The 20807-nt window shown below is 36.5% G+C and overlaps 1 protein-coding gene across 1 annotated transcript; it reads left to right on the top strand.

Moving 5' to 3' along the window:
• Window positions 1-15614: 15614 nt before the first annotated feature.
• tmem72 (transmembrane protein 72) lies at window positions 15615-19595 on the top strand. Its single transcript, XM_020921122.2, has 5 exons — window positions 15615-15678; window positions 17962-18028; window positions 18299-18370; window positions 18460-18599; window positions 19117-19595. The coding sequence occupies exons 1-5, from the start codon at window positions 15615-15617 to the stop codon at window positions 19533-19535; spliced, it is 762 nt and encodes a 253-aa protein (XP_020776781.2). The 3' UTR covers window positions 19536-19595.
• The last annotated feature ends 1212 nt before the right edge of the window (window positions 19596-20807 follow it).

The raw sequence follows: 20807 nt of genomic DNA, 5'->3' as shown, positions 1-20807 counted from the left end.
TAAATTTGTCACATTTCAACTCAGATAGAGGCAATAAAAGAGTTAGGGCAGATTAGAGGACAGGCCTGAGCAGTGAGCTGATGTGTGACTGCTAATGAAAGGATATAGAGGATGTAAGGTTCAGTGCTTTTTGTGTAGTTTTGCTTTGCTGGTTTTGTGTGGCGATAGAGGATCTCCAGTCAAGAGGATGTCAAGAGGATGTGTTAACATAACATCACAATATTCTAAGGCCTATAGTTAAAAACTGAGCTGGAGGAGAGGTCAGAATTTTATGGCAGAATTTGCTGTTTAACGTTTTGATTGCAGCTTTGTTGACATGGTTTCTGATTAATATTGGCTCTATCCAAAACATTGAAACTTGAACAAAGTGATTTAACATGTAAGATTTTTTGCGCAATAACTTCAGAAAGGCATGCAAGTTTCCCACCTCAAAGACAGGATTGTTGTCAGGTGAAAATATTAACTTTATGCACTCAAACCCAATCACAAATACTGGCAAGATTCAACATTTGTAGTTTGTTATTTCGATCAAAAAATGCAAATCTCTCCCAAATCCTTCAGTGAAAGCCAACATTTTGAGTGATCTGAAATTTAGCAAAGAAATGGGTCAGTTTACAAATCATGTCAAAATAGTTATCTTATCTACCAAATTGTGATAATAAATATAATATAATAATAACAATCCAATACAAGGCTGCACTAAGTCTTTATTTAAATATTAATTAAAAGTAGTTGCAAAACATTAGTTCATTTACATGTTAAACTACTTATGCTTCCTTGCTCTTGCTCATGTAAAATGCTTTGCTGTAATAAACATATATTTTATCAGTTTTTTCTCATTGTGAGGTTTTATTATATTGTTTATACACTCTGTAATTAGTTAAATGCATAGTAGTTTTTAGTCATTTTGTTTATTGTTCCCATCTTGTTTGGACCTCGCTGGTATTTTCTTCCTACAGACTCCATGGAAGCCTCTTGAGATACAGTAAAGCAGTGCAGATGACCCTGTTTGCATATCTAGATCTTTTTCATCCCTATCCAAACATTTTTGACTTTTTATTGTATGTGAAAGAAACTCAGCTACTTCTGGAAGATATTATAGATCCCAGCGGTTTTCACGTCTGGCATTACCACTGCTTGGCATTATCTTGTGTCATGATGCATTAGTCTTCCCTATATGAATTTCACGTCTCTGTTTTGAACCCCATCTTTTGTCAACGCGTCTCTGCCCCATTGCGCGCTATGAAACGAAACATATACTCCCTCTGGGTAAATTGCTCTTATTTATACAGCTGGTTCCACGCTGCGTGGAGTGACTCAAGACGTATTTGGACAACTAAACAATGTTAATTTGAAACCTATTAACATTCTGCTTTGGTTCAGCTTGAGGAAGATATTTTCACTGGTTAAAGTGCACAAAGGGATGCATTTGTTTTCTGTTTGCGAGATTTACCTCAAGTTTTCAACCGTGAAATTCCAATGTTTATGCATGGACTGTACCGCATGAACACGTGCAGACCGAAAAACATTTACAGAGCCTCCTGCCCATGTGCCAGGCTGCCGGCATTTTGGGATCTGCCATTTTGCTGTCTGTCTTTGTGGTAAAGGTAATTATTTTTCCTTTAATCAAGTCTGTCTGGGGCATAATGAGCTGATCCGAGTGGATTAAGGTACTTTCCTGTTCACCAGTTTGCAAAAATACTCATTGGTAAGCAGTGCACTTAAGCAGCCCTGGGCTATTTTATCAAGACATAATCTCTAAATCCAGCTCTATCAGGAATAATGTTAAGGCACTGGCAGCAGTTCAGGGATCACACTTCAAATTTTAGAAGGCAAGGCAAAGATCTCTATAGAACAGCAATCTCATAGGGCTGTAACAGGACCTTTTACGAGCGCTTTGATAAATGCAGATTCGTATTTATTTATTTTACTTAGAAGACTGGACAGGTAAATTGTGACAAATTTACTGTGAGTGTGTTCTGTATTATTATCATCGTTATTCTAACCACTAGAAGGACCACTATTACATTGTACATTTGCAAGGGTCTGTCTGCTTTTCCCCCATGGAGATGTTATTGCTTTACATGGATTGTTACATAGTATGGCATTAAGCTTCTTGCATTATTTATTTAAAACCACGCATTTAAATTGCTTTAAAATATATATCTTAATAAACACTTTCTTGGTGATTTAAAACCAAGTCAAAGGAATAATATCTCCATGGAGACAAGCAGTTAGCAGTTCTTCCACCAAAAAAGTTACATAGTGAGAAAACAGAACCCTTGCAGCAGTTCACTTCGGTTTCCAAATGTTTCAAGAATGGAGTTGTAGGATAACACTTTCAAAGACCTCCAGTGGGGCCTCTTTTCATGATTTATGTTGGGTTTCCTGAAACAAACACTGTCACTATAATTGTGTCAGTGAATACATTAATTTTAACAATGGTTTGACAGCTGTTACGGTTGAAAAAATTGCAACAATAAAGCACTACTCATATTTTTAGAAAGACTGCCTTGGATCCCTCTTAACATAAACACCAAAACAAAGCTGACCTAAGAATACCACTTTTCCTATTTACATTGCATGCCTGTGGTGCTATGTGGACTGTTTGCTCATGAAGACTGAAATATGACTGAGTGAGAGATGTCCACTATGGGATTACCTGTCTGCTGTTTGTTTAGACTGTGGTCATGTCAGTCACAGGGCAAAAATGTTCAAAACTGACTCAATTTGTGAAGATGTCCTGCTTTATTTCAACTAATCCTGTACTTGTACTCAGTGCTTGTCAAGTTGTGTCATGGTATGGATCAAATGAATAGGTTTTGGTGAGTCAGCAGATGACCCACACATGAGTAGACTCTGATTAACAAGCTTTTTAGACAAAATAGTCTATGTTATTCTTAAAAAATTAAATAAATTTGTACCCTAAATACTTTTCCTTTTAGTATTCCATTAAGTTTAGTTAAAGGGACCATGTTACTCTGTTTTTTTAATCTATGCTTTAATGTTGTTTCCTCGTCAAAACATACCTGGAGTTGTGTTTTGTTTCATTCACACATGTTTAATAAACAAACCCTGCAAATTTAGGCTGAGTTCTTCTTTTAAACGGAAAACACAGAGGTGCGCCACTGTGTTTTTAATCTAAAAATACATTCACTAGAATAATTTGGATTTCAGACCTGGAATTGCCAATCTCAACTGACCTAAAAATCAGAGCATTTGGAGCTTTGGGGATGCAGAAAGCTGAAAAATATGTGAATGAAACAAAACACAATCCGGGTATGTTTTTGCTCAGGCAACAGGATTATAACACAACAATCGATTGTGTCTAATATCAGACCTTTAAATTTAATGTTTCCAGATTCACAGCAAAATCGATATGATCTAAATGTACTGTACTGTATTACTGCAGATACTAAAATAAAATCGATTCTAGTGCCCACCTAAAATAAAAAAATATACATTTGTAAGTGCTAAATTAACAGTGCGTTGTGTAACTTTTCTGGTTGAGTGCTTTTCTAAATTAATATGTTATTGCTTTGTCTATAATGTTTCACAATATGGTTCTGTCTTCATGGAGACCGAACCTGACCAAATTACAGGTCAGTTCTATGGAGAGGTATCCCTCCTTCAGGTCAGAATGCCTGTTTTTCTCAGTATTTTTGAGCTATACAACCATAGTTAATTTAATAAATGTAACCCGTGACCTGTTTAATGTCATACTGTGGAACATTCCAGTCAGAGCAATGACATATCCATAGAAACAAACAGGTGACACCCCCCCAACCAAAAAGTTACATAGTGTGCGTTTAAATTTTTTCCTCCAAAATGATTCTATAGCAACTTATCTTATCTTTTTATTTTTACTGTTGTTTTTATAGTCCTGTTACAATTATGCCACTCAACTATGACGCATGCTTCTGTATTGCAATCACGCACCACTTCAGAATGCCATTATAATCAATTACAGTATTTGAAGATATCTTTTAGATCAGAATCGGTCTATGACAATGTTTAGCTTGTTTAAAAATGTCATTCAAGCATGGCCTAAAAATCTATTGGTTAATACAAGCGTTCATTGTGTGTGAAAAAGGTCAAATTTAAGTGCTTTGCAAATGCTCACTTTCTCTGTAATCATACTTTTTTGTTTGATAAATGGCATGAAGCATACAGCAATTAGGATGTGTATTTTCACAAGGAATACATGACCCCTGCATCAGTTAGCACGGGTCTGGCACATGTCTGAGGCAACTTTGTAACTGTGGTGTTGAAATTAATCCTCGTGCTTTGAGTATAACAAGTAAAAGTCATAGCCCTGTATTCAGCCTGCATGCTTTCAGTGACTGATCAAATATTAATAGTGTCATTGCGGTGATTTGTGATTGGGGTGTTTGTACAGATGTGACTAATGATCAGTGCTGGAAGAAGTACTCCATTTTGTTATTTAGGTAAAAGTACAGACACTGGAGAAAAATGTGTAAAAATGCACTTAAAGAGTAAAATGTAGAAGTAATTTGCTCTTCTTTTGTGATCAAATGTTGTGATTTTGATTAATTTTGTTCAACAGAATAGCCATAGTTTTTTCCCCATCTGTTTTTATTTTGTAAATTGTGTTTGCTCAAACTGGGAAGGTTTTAAAAATAAACCCTCAGGCTTTTCAGCATGTCTCAACAATAATAAAAAAATACTTTCACTTTTTAGTTCAGTTAAAAATGTAGTGGAGAAGAAAGTACAGCTATCTGCTCTCAAATGTAGTGAAGTAAAAGTAAAAAAAGTATCCACTTTAGAACCAATACCTAAATACACTTAACTACTTTTACTTTGTCATGTTCCACCACTACTAATGGTTCATATATTAGACTGTATTCACTATTAGAAGTTGAAGTTGGTGCCTCCTGGAGTGAAGCCCTAAAAGAGTTAGGACCTTTCTCTGTGCACACTACAACCCCCTGCCGCATGGGCACTTCGGGTCTGGATCACTTACTCACAGGTTTGGATGGAGTCGCCAGGGGCCGCGGGGTCAAAGGTTGGGAGGATAACTCACAAAGCGACTCTCATCAAATACAATGACCATGAAATTTGGCAGAAGTGGAATGTCAGGCAGGACTGCTCAGTTAATCAGCAAATATGTGTGGAAATTGAATAAAGCTTATTTTACATGAGGGGTGTTAAAGACGAACACTTAGGAAAGAAGAATTTTGCCTTTTAGCCTTTTTTATTATTACTTTTTAATTTTATTTATTTATTTAAGTTAGTTATGAGTCCTCAATATGTGTAAGTAAACGTAACTGTCTGGAAAATTTAAGTATTTAAAGAAATGTAACTTCTCAGATGGAGGGTTTGCCAGCTGCTTGCCACATTCAAGTGGAATGTTCACAGTGTGGCATTACATTTATCTGGTTTCGTGGAGGCAAGCAGGTGACACTACCAGGCCAAATTACAAGTCTGATCTGTGGAGAGGTAAGCCTATTCACAGTAAGACTATATTTTTCAGTGTGTATTTTGGCCACCAAAAACACTTTTATTTGTATAAATGCAAGACAGATTGTCCTACTGTGTGGCCATACCGGTCTGTCAAAGCCTGAGCTCTTCAGATCTCAGAAGCTAAGCAAGGCCAGGCCTGGGTAGTACTTGGGAGATTGCTAGGAAAATCAGGTGCCACAGTGGGGCGCCAGGGGCAAAAACTGCTGTTGTGTCCTTTGGCAAGACACTTCAGCATCATTGCCTAGTTTAAAAGTGGAGTGTGTGTGTGTACATGTGTGTGTGTGTGTGTGTGAGTGTGTGTGATGGTGGTGGTCGGAGGGGCCGATGGTGCAGATTGGCAGCCTTGCTTCTGTCAGTTTGTCCCAGAGCAGCTACAATAGCAGCTTACCACTTAATAATGCTGTAAAGCATCTTTGAGTGTCCAAACAACCACTAAATAATCCATCTTTATTATTTGAGGCAAAGCAATAACAGTGGAGGTGAATAGGTAGCAGCTTCTGCTAAAATACACAAAATGACTCAGTACTTACTCATCACTTTGTCTGCTACCTGCAGTGGAGCACAGAATCTACCACCAGATTTTCATTTTTAATAAACAAGTAAAAAATGTGATTTCATAATAGTTCTGTATTACAAGTGTCAACAGCTTTCTGCCTGCACATCCAATCACTAGTGAAATCTATAAATTGGACATTAACTTTGGAGTCAATACAAGGACTGGTTGAATTCTTCGCCTTTTACCTAATAGGCTATCCTGTGGCATGTTTATTACGCCTGAGTCTTTGTCAGGTTGGAGCAGATGCAGAAATTGTAAAGGTGAAGCTGGATTTCTCATCGACCTTTGACCCTGGAAGGTGGAAAGAGCAGGTTGTTCAGGGGACAAACAATAAAATAAACAATAATGACAGGTCTTCACACTCCTCCAGGAGCAGCTGTTTGATTCTGTTAGTTAAATACTTTGCCAGTGCACGTCCAGAGATGATGATATTGGCTATTGCGTTTAACAAGATAAATGAAAAATTCTGTGATGATTTAGCACTGATTACACTGGGAAAGCCCTTATTATAGTTGAATAAACAATTTGAAGTTTATTTTTCCTACAAATTGGACCCAACATAAATATTTCTGCTGTGTTTTTACAGTAAAATAATCAGTTAATCTTCTTCCCATGGAGTACATTTTTCCTTTTCTTCTCTGTAAACCCCATGCATAATGATTACTGTGGTGGCGTTTGCATTAAAACAAATGATTACTCACTCCTAATAGGGCAGTGTTTCACCTAGCACTCTGCGGAATTAAAGTACATTGACCTTAAGCTTAAACTGATCACCTTAATTGATTACTTGAGTTACTTCTGAAATTCAGCTCAATTTTTTCAATCACTTACAATCATTTCCAATATTAGAATCAATAGCTGTGGTAAGTTGCTAAGAAAGTGTCCCATTCCAGTGTGACCTGTATGACGTTAGGGTCTGGGGAAAGCTGGGGCTGGTTAAGGATGCTCTTGGATTAACTACTCCACTAAAGCCAGTGCATAAGTGCGGCCATGACCCTGCTGAAAGGACACTTCTGTGTGGCCGAACGAGTTCAAAGGTCAAAAGGGGTCAGCGAAAGGTTGTGCAGGAGTGACATAGGACTGTGCATGAGCCACACTACCAAAGAGCAGAACATGTCAAACTGATGACGGACAAATATGTGGGAGTCTATAACATTTGCATAAAAAGGATTTCTGGAAAAGTCATTGGCAACATAAATCTTAGCGAAGGCTTTCGGTGCTCTTTGAGAATTGGGCCATAAATCATGCATATTCCTCATTTTCAGCGCTGTTGTCACTCCCTGCTTGTTAGGACTATAAAAACAGACTTATGCATGTGGCAGGTGTGTGCACAACTGTAGACACATTCACTTCACACTGTAGCTTACATTTCCAGAAAGTCGTATTTTAACAGTGTCTCAGTTCACCATTAATTATCATATCAAGTTTGCACAGGCCAAAATAAACACTTTCTGTTTTACACATCCAGTATCTCAGCCTTACACGCAGTACACACCCTTTTTAATTGTTGATGTAACACGTTAATGACTCCAGTATGGATAAATAAAATAAACTTGTAAAACTGATTTTCACTTTCAGTTAATTCACCATCTTAAGGGATTTTCCAAAGATTCACTTTTAATCAATTCAAGCAAAGAAGTGTTGATGCTGCCTCTGCCATTCGACATTAAACAGCAATATGTCAACAGACAACAATAGGACAGGCTCCATAATACTTCTCTGGTGCTTCAAACAGAATTTACCTTCTGATATAGAATTTAAATTGCACTATGGAACTTTTCTAATGGAGAGTCCATCAGCTACTTATGTCCATGGAGATGTTATTGCTTTGCTTAGAATGTCCCATAGCATGGCATTTAACATCAGGGAGCCAGGCAGCCGGTGAAGTGACAATTCAAATCTGTGCGTAAAGGTGAGCTCGCTTAGCCAGGCTGGCGCTACCTTGTGCTGTATATATGTTTTTCAATGTATTTTTGAGCTATAAAAACACCTGTAAGAGAATAAATGCAAGACCTGTGTTAAGTTTCTAACTGTGGAACATTCCAAGCAAAGCAACAACATTCTTCTACAAAAAAGTTACTCAGTGCCACTTTGAAAAGCCCTCATATTACTCACAAAATTGTTTAACTTTATTTTTTCAATAGCTTCTCTCTGATATCAAACCACTGTGTCTTTCCATGCAGACTGTTCATGATCGCGCGTCATTGGCATCATCGTGTGACCAGTGCTTTTCAACTACTGCATGGAAGCATTTAGTGACAGATAGCCCTCACCGTAAGTACCACACTCATTCACACAAAACACAGCCATATGTACCGGATCGAGAATCTTATGACTAAAGCAGTTCGACTTCAGTAAGCATGACTAACAACAGGGTGTCCATAACGTTATAATGGGACACAATTCCTCTCTTAACCTTGATCTTGAACTTAATCATCCATTTTATCCGTTTTCCTACTCTTGTAAAAACAGCCACAATTACACGTCCATGGCTTATGTCAAATATTGAACATTCAAGCTTGGTATTTCATTTCACATTGAAGGACAACGTATAATTTCAGATACAGGTGTGTTTGGACATGTTTAAGTTATTTCACCAGACAAACAGGAGCTGGCCTCTCTGTGCTCCAAATTTGTAAATTATGGAAACACAAAACGCCATATGTCCAGGACTCCATAGCTCTAAATCCACCCTTGGTTCAGCCCCATGACATATGCACATGTGAAAAGTGGATAGAAGACCATAAATATTTCAGCAAAAAAGTAACAGGCAAAGCACATTGAATCTGCTGCACCTGTAACTCTTATGGAGATTCTTTTGTTGCACCTGTTTGGACATCACATATGCTCACCGATCTCATTTTATGATGACCTATTTAAATTACTGTAGAAATTATTATTTTTTGATTAGTTGATTTTGTATTATGTTTTTTTATTTAGCATAGCCTTCCTAAGAACCTTGGCGTGTTGGAAAAACCCTGAACACTGATTGTTTATGCACATGGCTGCTGACAGAGGCATACAGATTGACCAAACTCCTTCTCTATGTCCTTGAACAGTTGGAAGTCCACTCTCTGGATCCAGGATCTGTAAACTGATTTTAACATTTAAAGGTGCATTATGTTTTTAATCTCCAAAGAGATAAACAGACACTGTGTACAGTAAGATGATGCAAAAACTCCTGTCATTGAATGAATGCAAGATAAGTTAAAGGGCCCATATTACGCTATTTTCTGATCTATGTTATAATGTTGTTTTCTGCATCAAAAACATACCTGCAGTTATGTTTTGTTTCATTCACACATGGTTAACACACAAACTTTGCATATTCAGGCTGAGTTCTTCTCACAAACAGAAAACTTTGTGTTCCAGCATTGATGTGATGAGAATGAAACAAAACACAACTTTTTGAGGAGGTAATGCCATTCTAACATGATTTAAAGCTCACAAGACTCGATTTTGTGTAATATAGGCAAAGCAATATCCACCAAAGGATTTACACAGTCCATTAGACAACAGTTGCACAAAACTAAATTTCCAACTCACGGATTTATCATGCTGCTTCAATGTTCTTCCTTTTTTTCTCTTTCTTTTTGATATATGAACTTTCATTTTGCTTACGACTCCCAAATGAGTAATTGTTCATTACCAGAATGACATTACTCCTTTTCAAAACAGGATCTACTCTCACAGCTCTCCCTTGCATTTAACGTACCCTCCACACAACAGTCTTTTCCTCCCAGATCAAGCCCAGTGCCTTTCAAATCTGTTAAAGTCACTGATGCATTTGAAATCTCTGACCCTCACCCTTTTTTCTCCTTTGCTCTGTGTCTCCCAGCCTCTGACTGAACAGACGGACCGATTATCCCAAATACTTCCTGTCTGCTCCTGGACAAGAGAGAAATGAAGAGCAGATTTCTACGAGTAAGTTTGGATGTCATGATTGTTATGGTAAGACTCCTCCTTGTAATCCATCCTCAACTAAACCAGAGTACAATGTGGGCCAGACCACAAAGAAGTGGACTCCAATCAAATGAAGCTCACCGAGGCTAACAGTTACAGAAGCAAATTTGGAGCCGAGTTCTATAGTAGGACAAATTAGGACAAAATACGAAAATAAAAACACCAGGATCATGTAGAGTGAGTTAATACAAACATTTTAAGAACAAAATGATGAGTCAGCAGCAGTTACAGAAAGAGAGGAGTAACATTTTTTTCAGTACAAAGTGAATTGGAGTCGATGGAGTCTGAAGCACGCCAAAGTCAAACACATCTAATCATTGTGGCTAAGTGGATTGCAATCTTACCTCACAGCAAGAAGATCCCACTTTGACTCCCCAGATTGCAGAGCAAAGTTTGGGTTACTTTGGCATTCCGATTTCCTGATCAACCTAAAACATGCACAGAAAATAAACTCTAGCTACGTACACCTGACCTGGTTAATCCTGGTGATGGTCAGATACACAGGACAAATTACCTTAACTGTACCCTAAATATTTTGATAATCTAATCTCCATATATACTTGTAATTTGCTTTGAATTAAAACACCGTAAAAGAATTTAATATCTTAAAACATCTTCACATATTTATTTTTCAATGAAAAACTCGTGTGTTCTTGGCTAAAATCTACAGAATATGCCATTATCATTATTAGATTAATGGTAAGTATATCTCTTCTACTGAAATAAACTGAAAGCCTGTGTGGCACACTATGAGTCATGAGGTTGCTGGGAGGAACATCTTTTATGATTTTGCTCTAACCACTGAGTAACCACATACTAACATATTGTTTCATACTAGATTTATGCACAAAAGTCCCCTCCAAGCAGAGAAATGCTTCAGATTGTTCTCTCTTTAGTGTCAGTGTGTGAGAATATTAAGGGCTGGGCCATGTCAAATTGCTAGTGATAAATTGTGATATATATATATCTATCTATATCTATATCTATATCTATATCTATATCTATATCTATCTATCTATCTATCTATCTATCTATCTATCTATATCTATATCTATATCTATCTATCTATCTATCTATCTATCTATCTATCTATATATATATATATATATATATATATATATATATGGGAATAATATGAAAATGCCTATGCACTGTAGCTGATTTTTCTCTGAACTGTATCTGATTTTCCCCTGCATTATTATGGAGGCAGCCAGAGATTGTGGCTAATTGTTATGTAATTGTTAAGTAGAATTTTTAGGTATCTGTATTTGCTTAAGTAAACTTTACACTGGATACTTTTTACTTTTACTTCACTACATTTGAAAGCATGTAGCCTGTCTATACTTTCTACTCCACTACATTTTTAACTGAACTGAAAAGTTAAAAGTGCTTTTCATATGATTTGAGGGGTTATTTTTACTACCTCGTTCATGGTAACATCTTGACTAAAGTTTTTGAGTTGAGCATCGACTTTGAGTAAACATAAAGAAATTCAATAAAATAAATTAAGTTAATTAAATTGATTTGTACTGCAACTGTTGATCAAAATGTGTATAATTTTAAATCAGTATTATCAATCAGTTAAAGACATTTATGTGAAATACTTTAGCTTTTACTGTTTAAGTACATTTTTAAAAATAATACATGAATACTTTTACTCATGATTTTTTATGTCATACTTTTACTTAAGTAAGTTTTTATCTGTAGCTTTACTTTGGTAGTTCTTCCATCACTGCCCATAGCAACAGTGAGTGTGGAGACTCTGCCGAGGCTAAAAGTCTAACAAAGAAAGAAGTAAGACATGAGGTGTGGAAGCGCATCTTAGAGCTATAACTTTAGTAGCCAGGAACAACTTAATGCAAATATTATAGAAGTCACTCACCAGCAGCCTTAAGTATGTACAATATGTGTTTATGTTTGGGTTTTTTTGTAACACCAACCTTGCTGGGTGTCTGCAGATGGAAATAAGCCCAAGGAATCTGGTATATTTAAAGTCTAAATGTTCATTAATATGCACTGTTCCCCCTTTTCTTAACTAAAATAAATATTTAAGTTACCACAAATTTTCATTTTATATTTTGACAAAACTTTGGCAATGCAACACGGTCACAGGCCAGACCAGTCCTGTCTTAAGATAATGAATGGTTATTTGAATATTTCTGAATGCTTTTGTCTGTCACTGGCTTTATATGCAGTATAATAGTTGAGATGTAATCTTCAATTTGTGGTGATGGCATTTTCTCAATCAAATTTGTTTTTCCTTACTGGTCATACTGTCTGCATAACAAGACGACTGACCGACAGCAAAGGAGACATTTCAACCCAGGGCATGATGGGAAAATGAGGAAGCCCTGTTTCAACTCACAGTGTACTCTTTCTTTATGTAAAATGGCAGATGTTGATCAGACACTGCAGCGGAGATGACCTCAGCTCTACAGATCATATTCACTGTGTCTTATTGAGAAATCCAAGTACAAATCACATCCTGCAGCAGGTTTGTATTAGCTTCAAAAAGCATAGCAATAGACAGAAGTAAATATTTAGCTGATGTGCGCTTGCCTATTTACACAAAGACATCAAGATTCACATAGTGCTATTTTATAAGGATTAAATGTGAAACAACATTGATATTTAGACTACTAAACTTTATTTGAAAAACATGAACATTTCAGACATACCATATTTTCAGTTTTACTTCATGTAATTTTACTTAAAGGTGCATTGTGTAACTGTTCAGGTAGAGGCCTCCTGCTTGACCCCGAAATGTTCTACAGTGAGGAATTTAATTTAACAGTCTCTATAGTAACAAATGGGCCACATCACTAGGCCGAGTTACTGGTCAGATCTGTAGAGAAGTGGACACGCTCAAAGAAATAATGCTTGTTTATGCTGTAGTTTTGAAAAATAAAAACATTTAAATTGAACTGAACTGAATAAATATGAGATATATTTGTTTAATGCCATACTGTGTAACATCTCAGGCAATAACATCACTATGGAGACAAGTGGATGGTGGACTCTTCACCAGAAAAGTTACTGAATGCACCTTTAACATACTTTTTTTTTTTAGAAGGCATATTAGTAACTTTAAATTAATATATAAAAATAATATTTTTTTTCCTACTCTCTACAAGGTGGACAGTCTTGGGTATATTGTGACCATGGTGTGTTCTTTTCTTAGATAGTACCCACTGTAGCAGCCCCTCAGCTTTGCACCTTGCACTTTGCGCATATGGAACGATCAGTTTATGGCCCATAACAGCCCCAGTGTTTTAACCTGATCCAGTTCTTGCTGCTTTGATTCGAGATAGTCGTAATGTGGTCACCCAGGTCTGATTTACACCTCACTATAGGAAAGCAAAAGTGTGATCTCAAGCTCACATCAGCACAGCACAGCGATGTATATGATCTGTGTTTACAGTACTCAAACGGCACATATTTAGACAGGCTGTCCTCCCACTCCTCTTCTGTGATTTATTTTTAGAGTTTCACAACAGCATTTTTAAAGCCATATTCTGTGTCTGTGTTACATCTCTTTGGACAATGCTCCTGACCTTTTGGTGTCATTAATGATGGTATCCAAGAAACAGGGAAAAACAGCTTCTCTTCCTACTCAGTGTTAGCGAGATATCCCATCTGGACCATAAATCAGAAGTCTTAAAAGTATAAGGCAAAAGGGTTTTTATGTATGTACTTTTGTTTACCACTAGGGGGCTGTGCATGCTCAGTTTTAGTTAATTATTTAGAAAACTGTCAAAATATGCATGATTTTTGATGAACACAAAAACTTACCAAATCTTGAAATGAAATAAACCTATAAATACTTAAAATTCCCTAGGTGATTAAGTTATTTGCCAAGACTAAAACTGTAGACAGACAGAAACTCCCATGTGTAAAATAAATCTGAATAAAAAGGAATTGGCTGAAATATGTGGGAGCTTACAGTGAAACAGGTCTGAGTTTTATCCCACATGGAAAATGAGTCTATATTTGCAAAGTAACTTAATATTTGAATTCTCAAATGATTTCATCTATTACAGTTATTTGGATGACTTACCCCCTGGCATGTTTTGACTGTTGTAAAATCACATTGTACTCAAATGTAAATGAAATCAGTCAACTCACAATCTGCACATTTGCCATAAATTATACTTTTACCAGAGGGCACAATCCACATCACACACATGTCAAGCTGTCAATCATTAAGAAAAAAAAATGTTTAGTGTTCTGTTTTCCAGACATTACCACTGACCTGCATTAAGAGGCTGAAGTTGATATGTTGACATAAAGTAAGTTACTTGATTAAAATTTTGAATTAAAGGGCCCATATTACTTTGTTTTCTGAACTATGTTCTCATATTGTTTCCTTATCACAAACATGCCTAGAGTTATGTTTTTCATTCACACATGTTTAACACACAAACCATATGCATATTTAGGCATAGTTCTTCTCTCAAACTGAAAACACTCTGTTCCACCTTGTGATGTCATGTGGTAATAAAGGAAGTGCTCCGCTGGATTGTTAAACAACATAATAATTCTATGGAAGGTGCCACTAGAATCATTTGGATCATCTCAGCCTGTTAATTGCCAATCTCAAGTGAAGGAAAAGTTAAAAGGAGCTGTTAAATACATTAAGGAGCTGCAAAATCTGAGGAGGTTACAACATTCCAACATGGCTTAAAGCTCACAAGAGTCTGTACTTTCAGAATATACCCTGAATAAGATAAACTGTCTTCACTCATCAATTTCTATTTGATTGTTTCTTATTGTTATTACTGAGTACTTTTACTTCTTCCCAACTGTGTAGGCTATAAGTATTTTGAAGTAACAGTACTTTTACTTGAGTAGATGACCTACGGGATCTTAAACCCTTCGCACTGATCCGGAAATAAGTGGAACAAAAGCACAACAACAACTCCTTTGTTGAACTTTAAGGAGATTTATGAAGCTTATATTAGCTACCAGCTGGAGTCACCAAGTTTCAGTGAAGGTTAACATTACTTTATAAACCCAAACAATGAACAAGCTCCACTAAACTTGAAGTTGGAAAGAATATACACTGTTACGCTTGTATTGTATCAAGATTAATTGTCTTTTATTATAGATAATAGCTTGCAATGTTGTTTATGTTTCTAGTGTAAAAGCATTGCATTATACGGGACTGACGCAGGAACAGTTTCTCCACTACATCATCCACTGCAAAAAATAAAGCACTCATAGCCAATTTTGAACAAGGTGAAATTACAGCCTCTTAAAATGACAAAGCATCATGTCTAAAGTGTAGCTGACTCCCTTCCTTGCAATTCAGTGTTGCAAAAAAAAAAAAGCTCTGGTTAGTGCTAACAATTGTTAACTAATGAATAATGGCTTGGAGAAGAGTTTCACCTTGACACAGTAAAGAATGCCTGAGCAGTGTATGTAGGTTGTGTTTGTGTGAAGCCGATTATCCAAAGCAACAGGGCCATTGTACCTCAAACCTTATTTTGGTGACACAGGTTGAACAGACTCTGCAAAATGTAGGTGTAGTTTACCATATTTGTAGTGTTTAACTAAATAGCTTTTAAAATCCACTACCAGAAGAAGTTGTTTACAAGAAGGATTTACAATTATGGAAAGCCTTTGGATGTTTTTAGAGTGCGCATGTAGGATTCTTGGAGTTTCTACAGCAACAGGTACTGGCAAAATAAACTTAGATAGTAACATTGATTAATTATATTTCTTGTTATCATTCTCTTTAGTTGTAGTAGTAGTTTACTGAGTCATTTGCAGTGCTACAAGGACAAAGAATGCAATCCCATTTGTATAAACCTGTAAACCATGACAGAATTACAAGAAAGAAAATGATCGTCTGAGCAGCAAAGTTTGCATTTATAGTTTCACTTAGTGCTTATATATAAAAGAAGAAAAAAAATAAATAAAAAAAAAATAAAATTGATGCATGGATCATTTCAGAGCTCTATATTTTTCAAAAATATATATATCTTCATTTTTAAAGACTTACTAACAGAAATATAATAGTTTTTTTTCTTAGTTCTTGTCTTAAATTTTGACTTGACAGTGCAAACCATCTGCTTTCTAGCAGTTGTATATTGATTTTTATCCAGGTGCCCTTCCTGACATGTCTTTCTCCAAATACTTGGGCAAACACACAGTTGTGGTATCTTGTTGTATGATATAATTTCTTGTCATAGTGTAAAACTTCTGAAGTTGCAAATGGCAAAAAATGAAAGACATCATAGAGAAAAACATTAGTAGGTCAAGTAATGATGTAGGCCAGCTGTTGCACTGACCTCTCAGATCATCCAAACATATTTTTGATGATGAATGAAGTATGTAGTTCATCTTGCCGACTCAATCTTGCACAACTTTGCTGTTTTTTTTTTTTTTTATGTTTTTTCTGGCGCTGTTTTTTTGTCCGTCTCTGAGGCAGACTCCTCTCATCTTTCCAATGCACATTAAATCACCATGGCGAAATCGCTCGCTGGTTAATACTTCTTTTGCACTGAAATGTGGGACCCCCCTCTGTTCAAAACATCTGCAGACACTCAATTGAAACTGGTAGATATGTGTTTCATAGTAGATCCCGAAACATCAGTGACAAGATGTTGATGATTCACACCTACAGTAGTGAACATAGTTTAGTAAGAGTGCTTTCATATATAGAGAATTTGTAGGAATTTAACAACAGTTTTATTTGCATTGAATCTCAAAATATATGCATTGGTATAATATTATTTAGCTGAAATCATGTTTAAAGTATCAGAAAACATGTGTTTCTTGCATGTAAATAGTGGTGAACTTTTGGACAGACTTCTCCCTAGTGGGTCATATGTCATCAGTATGTTTGAACTCTCATCTTCCTGTAGTTTGCAACATATTTTCTTCACATATTGCTTCTAGAATCATAAAAATCTGTCATACACACTTTAATTTTGCACTATGATTGACTTGTGTCTACTTGTGTGTCCCAGTACCTTGCCCTGGAGCTAATCCTAGTAATCTCTACACTCAGACATGTATATATGTTAATATATTCCGTAGGGTTATAGTGGTGTTAATACCCCTCACGCTCTATAAACTACCAGAAAACAGGCAGCAGCCACATTCCCCCATTTCATTCTGGTGCAGATTTAATCTCGGATTCCTGGTAAACACAACAGAGAACACACAAATTGTTTCCATGTGCACAAACTGGGATGCAAGCTTCTAAACTGTGTAGGGAAAATGTAGGTGTTCAATCGAGTGATTATGACCTGTTATTCTTTAGTATTGTATTAAACTTAAAATCTAATAAAAATAAAATGAATGCAGCATGTGTAACAAAGAAGAGAAATTCGGTTGCATAAGTATGGCATAATCGGCTGTGAATTGACATTGTGTTAAATTTAGAAATTTTTCTTATAAGCACAAAAAGCTACAAGCCGCCATTTAAATTGTGTGCCAGTCTCGGTACACAGAGGGTTAATTTACGATGATGGGCATCTGACTTTCTGACACACACACAAAAAAGCGACACATTATAGCCACTAGTGTACTTAAGTAAACAAGGATGCTTTGAATAAACTAGACTAAATGAGGGTTCTACTACAGATTTTGTGGACTTCCTTTATGCCAGGGGTACATGGGCAGGATGGAAGCACACTTGTTAAGATGGTATTTTAAGCCCTGTATTTAAAATATCTTTAACGTGCTAAAACTACTCAGTGGGCACTGAAGTGGTAATTACAAGCAGGAGCCGCCTTTTACGAAAATACTATGACCTAGAAGGAAACTATTAGCAGGCATTAAAAACAACATGAAGTCTTGAGGTATTTATAAAGTACTATGTATGTACGTCATTATTTCAGGATTCCCTGTTTCATATAAAACGGTGTCACGTGAGGTCAGCGTGTTAATTGTGTGTAAAGAATGACATCTGGTGGACAAACTTTGAACAGGAGTTTGTTTTCTTGTAGTTTTGTGTGGAGTGGGGATTGAGACTATACAACAAGGACAGTTCACCAGCCTTGGCATCTACCTAATGTAAGTCTCTTGAGATCTGCTAATTATAATTTATTACAATACTTTTACGTCTCTATTTGTCTAAAGTTTGTTTAAAGCTTACCTTGGCTTTTGAAAGAAATTTGTTCTGACAATTCTTCATATTATTGTAGCCTTTTATTTTTCTGGTATTTGGCTATTGGCCAATGTCCCACAGGAAAACCTCCCAAAAGGAAATGCATGTTTTATCCAAACTCCAGAGACAATGAATAGATTGCATTTTCATTTTGTTTATCTGTTTCTCCTCATCAGAGTCTCATCAGTTGGGATCATGTTGTTTGAGATGGCCTTCTTCTTGGACACTCTTCTGGTCACATGTCTGATGTGAGTGCTCCCAGATCCATGTTTATATTACATACAGTAGTTATATCCGTTTTGTGTGATTCTGTACATTTCCTCTGGCCTTTGTTTAGCTGCCCTCCAGACTGGCAGATCTTTGTACTGTGGGGTAAAATGGCTCGTGTTGGAGGGTTCCATAAGTTCCTTTATTACTCCATAATGTCTGTGGTCTGCTTCCTGCATCCTGTATTGGTCTGGCATGCAACCATACCAGGTGACTATAGTACATAGTAGTTTTATTTTGTTTAATTTGTATTTATCTAAGTAATGTTTAAGTAGAACATGTTTGCAAATAAATGTACTCCACAAGAAGAAAGAGAAAATTCAAAAAGTGCGTCAGATTTGTGTCTGATAGTTTTGCAGTATTCAAATGTAAAGGAGCACATTTATTAAATTTTTTGGTGGAGGATCTGCCACCTGCTTGTTTTGGTTTTTTTGTTTTTGTTTGTTTTTTTGCTTAAAAATGCATTAATTCTTACTGTGAGTGGAGTTGACTGTGCCCTGTAATCTGCCCTGTAATTTGGTGGTGTCACCTGCTTGTCTCCTTGGTAATAGATAAGTTTAATGTCATAATGTGGGACATTTTTGGCAACAGAATAACACCTATGGAAGCAAGTACTTAGCAGACCCTCCAACAGAAAATGTCACATATCGTAAATTTAAACTCCAAAGCACATAAGTGACTGTAAAAGCTTTCAACATTTCTTTTTATAAATTGTCGTCGGTTGCAGGTACAATGCTCCTGGTGACTGCCTTTTTCAACTTCATATTAAGTAAGAAACCTAAAGCCTCCATAGATCAACAGGAAAGCGACAGCAACCAAAACCTGACCACAGTGTGTATCACAGAGCAAACTGACAAATCCTTCTCATTTCTTAAATTGGTGTGGCGGGGCAGGAAGGAGGACGGACTGGCCCTGACGAAGAGTGAGGAGGAGGAGGAGGGGGAGGACCTTGTTTCATGTGAGAGACGAGACAATATCCAGGCCATGTTAGCGCCCAAACATAAAGACAGAGGCAGGCAGAAGAGGAGAGACCGGGGACTTGTATGTTTCTGGAGTAGTAAAGAGGATCCTGTGGAGAGAGAGATGGAGGAGATGGACAAGTCATGTGACACGACCTCAGACACAGCACCCATGATCTCAGACTGATACTTCCTCTTTACAGAGAAAATAAAAATACTGTAACTCTGCTCAACAAATGGTGCCACATTCTTGGGAAAACATTCAAACATAAGTTGATGCTGTAAAGCTGAATTAAAAAAGCTGAGACACACTGTAAAATTTAAGGTCCTTTATTACCAAGAATAGACTCTTGTGAGCTTTAAGCCATGTTCTATTGTAATGTTGTCGCCTCTTTGACAACAGACAGTTGTGTTTTGTGTCATTCACACGTATTCAAGAAATCCATTATTATTAGTTTGGCTATATCTCCAGAACTCAAAATGCTCTGTTTAACTTTGTGATGTCATGAAGTGGTAGTTAAGTTAAGTTGACAGCTACCTTTTACCTTTTGTTTAGTGGAGATTTGCAATTCTAGGTCTGAAATCATCCAGATGATTCTAGTGAAGATGTATGGAGTTTAAAAACACAGTGGAGCACTTCCTGTATTACCACATGACATCACAAGGTCAAACTGTTTTGAGTTTGAGTGAAGAACTCAGTCTAAATATGTAGGATTTATGTGGTAAACATGTGTGAACTCTAGTTATGTTTGCGATGAAAAAACAACATTATAACATAGATTTAAAAAACAGAATAATTATGGGTCCTTTAAAACTGCGGCGTATAGACCTGTGTTGTTAACAATTCACCATAGTTTTTAACCTATTGTTCTGCACAATATACCAGTTACCATGCACACTAATTGTTACCAGATGTAAAATGACTTGTAAAATGTAAAATGACTGAATCAAATATGCTGTATAATTTGAAGAATATATGTGTAATGTGTAAATAAATAAACTGTATTTTTTATAGTTGAATTAAAAAATTTGCAAATGTACAAATATATTTTCAACATGACTATTTTGGGGTAATTGAATGTAGATATGACTTTTAACATGATTGAAACATGGACTCTAAACTCCACATGTTCCCAATCTTGTTACTACATCATGCATAATTTATGAAGAAATAAATTAGATCAGTTCTTTCAATCGTCAAGTGTCTGAGCATTGACGGTGAAACGTTTTGAAGCAGGTGCTTGCATTACCCATGGACTGAAGCATTAGCTGGTCTTTGTGTGTCGTGTGAGAGCGGTGACCATGGCGACGTGGGTGAGGAGGAGCAGCGTTAAAATGGTAAAGCGAGACCTATCAGATCAGTCTCTGTGGTGTGAAGGTAGACCATATGTTACCACCAGTGCAAAGCAAATCCCAAAGCAGTAATATTGGAAAGGGGTTAAAGATGTTAAAGTTAATT

Source organism: Boleophthalmus pectinirostris, unplaced genomic scaffold (assembly GCF_026225935.1).
Source record: "Boleophthalmus pectinirostris isolate CB_2022bp ecotype Guang Dong unplaced genomic scaffold, ASM2622593v1 HiC_scaffold_5, whole genome shotgun sequence".
NCBI classification, from domain to species: domain Eukaryota; kingdom Metazoa; phylum Chordata; class Actinopteri; order Gobiiformes; family Gobiidae; genus Boleophthalmus; species Boleophthalmus pectinirostris.
Note: the sequence above shows the minus strand (reverse complement) of the source record. Positions and strands in the feature narration are given on the sequence as shown.